At 36.9% G+C, this 7,817-nt stretch overlaps 1 protein-coding gene across 1 annotated transcript; it reads left to right on the forward strand.

The window, feature by feature from the left end:
- Positions 1-766: 766 nt before the first annotated feature.
- On the forward strand, positions 767-2,436 carry LOC138870675 (uncharacterized). Its single transcript, XM_070148502.1, has 2 exons — positions 767-1,900; positions 2,152-2,436. The coding sequence occupies exons 1-2, from the start codon at positions 767-769 to the stop codon at positions 2,434-2,436; spliced, it is 1,419 nt and encodes a 472-aa protein (XP_070004603.1).
- Positions 2,437-7,817: the final 5,381 nt, after the last annotated feature.

The following is a 7,817-nucleotide window of genomic DNA, read 5'->3' on the forward strand; positions in this document are numbered from 1 at the left end:
TTTGGTAAAGTTACTGCATTTATGTACACAGTAGAATTCCAAAAAACGGGGACTTCTGCATGCTCATTTTCTTATTATACTCGATGAAAAATACAAACTATTGACTCCAGAAGCGTATGATCAATTTGTTTGTGCTGAATTACCAGATCCTAAAAGAAACTCTGCTTTGTTTAAGCTCGTTACACAACACATGCTACATGGTCCTTGCGGTCAATTAAATCCAGCAAGTTCATGTATGAAGAAAAAAACGGTCAATGTAAATTCAAGTTTCCAAAAGAGTTTTCTAAGCAGACAACTAAAGGAAAAAATTCATATCCTATTTATAGAAGACGAAACACGGAAAAATGTGTGGAGATTAGAGGACAATCTTTTGATAATTCATGGGTTGTTTCCTACAATCTATTCTTACTTAGTAAATTTAATTGCCATATAAATGTGGAGATTTGCTCTGATATTAAAGTTGTTAAGTATATTTACAAATATATTTGCAAAGGACATGATAAAATTACATTTCACATACATCCTAACGATGCAAACATAGAAGTAGATGAAATAAAGGAATATCAATCTGCTAGATGGGTGACACCACCTGAGGCTGCGTGGCGCATATTCGCTTTTCCTATCATTGAAATGATTCCAAATGTATATCATCTTCAACTGCATCTTGATGGACAACAAATTGTTTCCTTCAAAAATACAGATAATATTAATAGAATCGTAAATAATCCTGTGATTAAAAAAAAGAATGTTAACTGAATTTTTTACAATGAACAGCGAAAACGAAGATGCTATGAATTTGAATTTATTATATCGAGAATTTCCAGAACATTTTGTTTGGTCCACAACATACAAAATGTGGTCACGTCGCCAACAAGGATTTGCTATTGGTAGAGTTTTAACATGTCATCCAACCGAAGGAGAAAGATACTTTCTTAGATTGCTCTTAATGAACGTGAGAGGACCAAAATCGTATAAAAATTTGCGAACTGTAAATGGAGTAACTTGTAACACATTTAGAGAAGCCGCAGAAAAAAGAGGATTGTTACTTTGCGTTAATAATTTAATAGAATGCATGTCAGAAGCAGTAAGTTACCAAATGCCACACAGTTTAAGGCACTTATTTGTTGTACTATTAGTTTATTGCAATCCTGTTAATCCAAGAGAGTTGTGGGAAAAATTTGAATGCCCAATGTCTGAAGATTTCAAAAAATATCCGAACATGCCTACAAGAGAAATTCGTTACAAAGTGCTAAATCATATTAATGATATTCTTCATTCAATGGGTCGTGATATCAACGAATTTGAACTAACTCAAGGCAAAATTCAATCATCTGCAATAGCCAAAGAAGCTAAAGATGTACATTTTGAAAGGAATATTATCGTTAATAAAGAAGATCTACTATTACCATATAAACTAAATATTGAACAGAAAAGAGCTTACAATATAATCCTTGATACAATTTTCTCAAATAAATACGGAGCATTCTTCATTGATGGTCCGGGCGGAACTGGAAAAAGCTTTTTATATCGTGCCTTATTAGCTACAGTGAGACATAGAGGATTTATAGCATTAGCGACTGCGAGTTCAGGTGTTGCTGCTTCACTTCTTCCTGGAGGCCGAACTGCTCATTTCCGATTTAAAATACCTATTGATGTTGATGGAAATTTTAGTTGCATTATTAGCAAACAAAGTTCATTGGCATCATTGATTCGAGATGCAAAACTAATAGTATGGGACGAAATTTCAATGGCGAAAAAAGAAATGATTGAAGCACTAGATTTGCTCCTTAAAGATTTAATGGAAACAACTATGTTGTTTGGCGGAAAGGTTGTTGTATTCAGTGGCGATTTTAGACAAACTCTCCCGTTGTTCGTGGTGGACAAAGGAAAGATTTTGTTCGTAAAAGCTTACTATGTTCTGAAATTTGGCATCAACTTGAAAAATTACAGTTGTCTGAAAATATGCATGCGAACGCAGACCCAGCTTTTTGTGAATATTTAATGAGAATTGGTAATGGAAAAGAAAGAAAAAATGATAAGAGCAAAATATAAATTCCCCGCCCTTTGATCATAGTAATCTTTAAAGGATTCATAAGTTTGCCAATAGTAATTAAAATAATATTAAAATAATTGTGTCTTATTTTGTTACAGGAAAATCAAGTCGAATGCATTATGTTCAATGCGGAGATAATGCATCTTGAAGATCTGTTTTGCCATTTCCATACATACTTGGTGTCAGTTGCACAAGTCAAAGAATCAAACTATATGTCAAATCCGCTTAACAAATTTACATGGACAATTGATAGATATACCATTGTTGAGCCAATAGAAACTGTTAATCCTCCAGAAAGTCCATTGTCGCCGCCAACGCGCCTAAATCTTACACCATTTGGCAACTTTGAATATCAACCTGAGGGATCTGAATTCGGTAATTGAATATTTAACTATCTATGTTTTCTATTCACCTAAAATTCACATTTATTAGTATTATTATTGTTATTATTATTATTATTGTTTATAATAATTTTTATTATCTATTAATTTATTGGTTGTTTTTTTAAACGGAAGATATGCTTGTAAGCACGTGATTTTTGACCCTCCCCGAGAATTTTCACATTTTTAGCGTGAATATGTGAAACTATGTCTAGTATAGCTATTTTAACTATTTTTACTTTATTTCGTTGCAAAAAGAAAATTTCAAAAAATATATATATAAATTTTAGTTTATGTATTTCTCATAAACTTGAAAAATACAAAAAATTGCACTTTATTTTTGTACCTTATATAATTTCGAAAAAATACAAAAATAATAATTCTATTAAAGTTTTATAGGCATTTTTAACTTTGAAAAAATACAAAAATATTACCTCATATTTTATCTTAATATTTTAAAACGAAAATTACAAAAAAATAGTTTTATTAATATTTTGTAGCTATTTTAAACCTTGAAAAATATTTAAAAAGATATAGTTTTGTTTAAATACTAGTCTTATTTTTGGTAGTTATTTTGCTTACATAGGACTAGTTAAGCAACGTGTTCCTATTTCTCGGGTCCGGGCAAAAGAATAATATTCGGGTTTAAACTACCCGGTTTTAGGCCTAATTTTCGGACCTAGCCCACAATAAACCGTGTCCAGGACACATGGGGAACCCCACCACGCGTGGGGGACATAAGTCTCGAACCCCACCACGCGTGGGGCTCATTTTTTGGGGCAAACCCATACAAATGCACGAGACTTGGACTGGAAAGGGGACGGGGAATTTTTTGAAAAGGAACCACTGTTCACGCTTCTTCTTCATAAAAGAAGAAGAAGCAAAACCCTAGGGAGGCCGGACTTCCCTCCATTACCAAGCAGACCCCTCCTCCTCCTAAGCTTCCCACCGAGTAACCAGCCCCCCTCCCCCTCGTCGTCATTTCCCGACGACAACCAAACGACCATAACCACTAGCCCGTTCGTCGCCCCAGCTGCCGGAACCACCGGAGCCCCGTCGAGACCCACCACTGTTTTTGCCTCCTCCATCACCACCATCAACAAACCACCATTGTTACCCATCTAGCGTCGCCATCAGCTTCACCAACACTACGACCAACACCTTCCCCAGCACCGGACGACGACCTTCCCAGCTGCCCGTCAAAACCACTAGCCCAGCTCCTCCCATCGTCCAAACACCACCACACCCCCGACGCCATAACGTGAAACCTCCACTCCCTCACGTCAAAACCACCAGCCCAGCTCCTCCCATCGTCCAAACACCACCACACCCCCGACGCTATAACGTGAAACCTCCACTCCCTCACGTCAAACCATCCTCGCACCCCGTCGTCACTGCACAAACGACCCACCATTGTTGCTGCGTCGTCACTGCACAAACGACACTCCATAGCGGCTCCTTCCTCAAGCCAAACGACCACCGGAGCCCCCGTCGAGTCGTCACTGTCCCTCGACCCCTTTTGCTTCATCTTTCGCACTGATCTGCTGTGTCGAGAAAAGCCAGTAGCAGCGAACATGGCAGGTTGTTAGCATTTTCGGGCCGAGCTTTCAGTTTCTTTTGAGGTCGTTTCGTTCGTCGAGGTCCAGTACGTCGAGGTTGCTGTCCGAGGTTCCGTCGTTGTTCTTCGTTCAGAGAGGTCCGGCTTGAGTTCCGTCGGAATCGTGTTTGTCGTTCTAGGATTGTCGAGGTTCGAAGGTTGGTGTTCTTCGTCCTTTGTTTCGTTTCATTCATGTTTTGCATATTATGGTTCAAGGCAATAAATGAGAATATTCGATATATATGAATGTCAACAATGCAATTTTTGTTGTTGTGTTAAAAATGTTTATGTTATGTTTAGTTACTGCATGTTTAAAGTAAATGTGAGCATATGAACGAGGTTATCCTATTTTTCATTTTTTCCATGGATATTGTTACCTGTTAGAATCGTTTTTTTTTTTGTTTAATCTCGGATGGCTTCACTGGTGGGAAATCGTAGTTGTTTTAAATTTGCCCTTAAATAGTAAAAATGAGACGAGCCTCGCAAAAAAAAAATATATAAAAAACGGGACAAGCCTCGCCGAATAAAAGGGACAAATTGCGGGGCCCTCACAAAATATATGTATTAAATACTTAGATTCCGGGATGGGCCGTTTAACAAATTTCACGGCCCTCCCCAAAAATAATAATGCGCTAGTTGCTTTAGGCGCGCCTTTAATAATGTTATCTCCCTAAATTCGGGTGCATATTTATGTGACCCAAATCCAAATCTCAACGGAGTCGAAATATGTCTCTAGTCACGGGCGCATTGATTGTGGCGTGGCCCGAAATGCATTTCCATGACGTTACAAATTCTTTAAAAAATAAGAATGAGATGAGCCTCGCCGAACAAAAATACAAATTGCGGGGCCCTCAGTAAATACTTGTTTAAAATTACTTAGAATTCAGGAGGGCCGTTTAGCGAATTTCGCGGCCTCCACAAAAAATAATAACGCGATAGTCTCTTTAGGCGCGTGTTTAATAATTTACTTTCTTAAGCTCGGGTGTGCATTTCATGCGACCCAAATCCAAATCTCAAAACATCAAATAAAACGCGTTCCGGATTGTGGGTGCATTTCATGTGACGCAGTCCAAAGACGTGTTTTAAGCGATGTTCACATTCTTGTAAAAACAATAATAGTAAAGCGGTTAAAAGATAAATTTGCACATAAGTTCATAGTGTATTAAAAATCAGATAAATAAGCCAAATATAACAGTTGAGCGACCGTGCTAGAACCACGGAACTCGGGAATGCCTAACACCTTCTCCCGGGTTAACAGAATTCCTTATCTAGATTTCTGGTACGCAGACTGTAATATAGAGTCATTATTTTCCTCGATTCGGGATTAAAATTGGTGACTTGGGACACCCTAAATCTCCCAAGTGGCGACTCTGAAATAAACAAATAAATCCCGTTTCGATTGTCCTTTAATTGGAAAAAACTCCCATGCGCCCCGCGGGCGCGGAAAAAGGAGGTGTGACAGCTCTGGCGACTCTGCTGGGGAAGAAACACCCAGAACCACTGGTTCAGGGTTAAGAATTCGAGCTTAAAATAATTGTTATTATTTGGCTTTATCTATTATCTGATTTTTACATGTTTGAGCCTAATGTGCTAAATGCTGCTTTTACCGCTTTGATATTATTTGAACTGTATATAAATTGTGCCGAAACCTTTCTCTTCTTACCTCCGGGGATGTGCTTACTGGTTGAGACTCCCTATTCTGTTAGTGTCATACCCTGAATAAAAGAGGCTCGGAAAGTTTCTAAGCCGGCTGGCCTTTTGGTTCCCGGAAAGGAGCTCCTTCCTCAGCTCGAGTTGTCCGCTCGGGTACACTGTCTAGAACACCGACCCAGGTTTTTGAACCTAGTATAACAAAGCCACATGTCGGATCCCTAGTAGGAACGTTTATTTGCATCATGTGCATTTGACTTAGGGGACTCAACATAGGGGTTGGGTCCGTCTAGGACAAGCAACCTGAAAATAATAGACGATCTTTCGGCATCCTATGTGCTACATGTTATATTTAATCAAGGGTGTATGGGTTATTTGGTCATTTCCAGCATGATGTTATTTTAATCAAAGCATGGGGAACATTTGTGAATCCAAGAAGCCTTGGAATTCCCTATGTCCCCCACGCTTGCTTTTGGGAAAGCACATGGGGAACATTTGTGGAATCCAAGAAGTCTTGGAATTCCCATATGTCCCCCACGCTTCATATGTTGGGAAAAGCGCATGGGGAGCATTTGCGGAATCCAAGAAGTCTTGGAAATCATTATGTCTCCCATGCCACATTTTTGAAAGAAATAATAAATATATAAAAAAATAAAAAATACACATAAAAACAAGGCATGAAAATTCAAAAGATTTTGTATATTGTCATCGTTTTCCACAAATTAGAAAATCGTGAAAAGATGAGGAAATGGCAGTATAGAAATATAACTACTTATTTTTAGAAAAAAAAACAAATGTCCAAGTGGTGTCGAAACTCTGCCGAAATTTTGAGAAAATGAAAAAGGGTCTTATTTGTTTGTTATATTAAAGGCAAAGAAAAATAGAAGAAAAAAATCATCATTGTTCTGTCTTGTTTTTTTTTTCAAAAAAAAAACGAAAATGGTTTGTTGTGCCATTAAATAAAAATCAAAATGAATCTGGTTGTTTAAAATGTTTTTTTTCTTATTTTGGTTGTCTATGAAAATGCAAAAAAAAAAAAAAAAAGAGTCCGGCGTTGAATGTGATTTTATTATTTGTTCCAAAAATAAGTATATACATAATCCAAAAAAAAAAATTCAAAAGAAAGTTCAAAATTCAAAAAGATAAAATAGAAAAAAAAATCCGAAAATATTTTGATTTTTTTTCGAAATTGAAAAGAAAATTCAAAATTCAAAAAAAAACATTTTGAGAAGCATTTCTTTTATTAAAAACAAAATTCCGAAAATATTTTCTTCTTCTTCTCCAGAATAAAGAAAAAGAGCAAATGAAAATTCAAAAATATATATCTTAGAAGTGTTTTTTTTAAAAAGAAAATCAATCAAAAAATAATATTTCCTTGCTGCTTTTAAGGTAGTTCTTTTAAACGAAAATTCAAAAAAAGTTAGTTCATCTGCTTATTATTATTTGCCTACTTATTCTTATTTGACCGAACTACGCGGGTTTGATTCTCACCGGATGTGAGATACGTAGGCAACCCTCATCGGGTCCAACCCCACCTTCTCAAAAAAGAAGGAATGTTTTATGTTTTTCGTTAATTCGTTTGTTTGTTATAAATGAAAATAATAGAATAATAGTCTATTTGATTGTTGTGAAAATAATAATAATAAAAAAAATATAGAAAATGGAAAAGGGTCCTCTCAAAAACAGTTTATTTGCCCGAACTACGCGGGTTTGATTCTCACCGGATGTGAGATACGTAGGCAACCCTCATCGGGTCCAACCCCCCTTTTTGCTAAAAAGCCAAAAACAAATAATAATGAAAAACAAAAAAAATACATGTCAAATTTTAATTTTGTCATAAAGAAGTCGGGTGACGCTGTTTTATCAAGACGTAGCCGAATGTTCCCGAAAGGGACGCCGGAAGGCTGACTTTGCATAAACAGCCACTTTTGGGTCACTTTTAAGGCTTGGTCCAGTTGACCCCCACAGCCTAAAAATCTTCGTCCCCGAGACGTTGAAAGGCCGTGTTCGCAATGTTGACTTTTCTAATTTGAAAAACGATAAAAAGAGTTATAAATAAGTCAGGTGATGCTGTTTTGTCATAAATAGCCGAATGTTCCCGAAAGGGACGCCGGAAGGCTGACTTGGCATAAACAGC

This window comes from Nicotiana sylvestris, chromosome 6 (assembly GCF_000393655.2).
Source record: "Nicotiana sylvestris chromosome 6, ASM39365v2, whole genome shotgun sequence".
NCBI classification, from domain to species: Eukaryota; Viridiplantae; Streptophyta; class Magnoliopsida; order Solanales; family Solanaceae; genus Nicotiana; species Nicotiana sylvestris.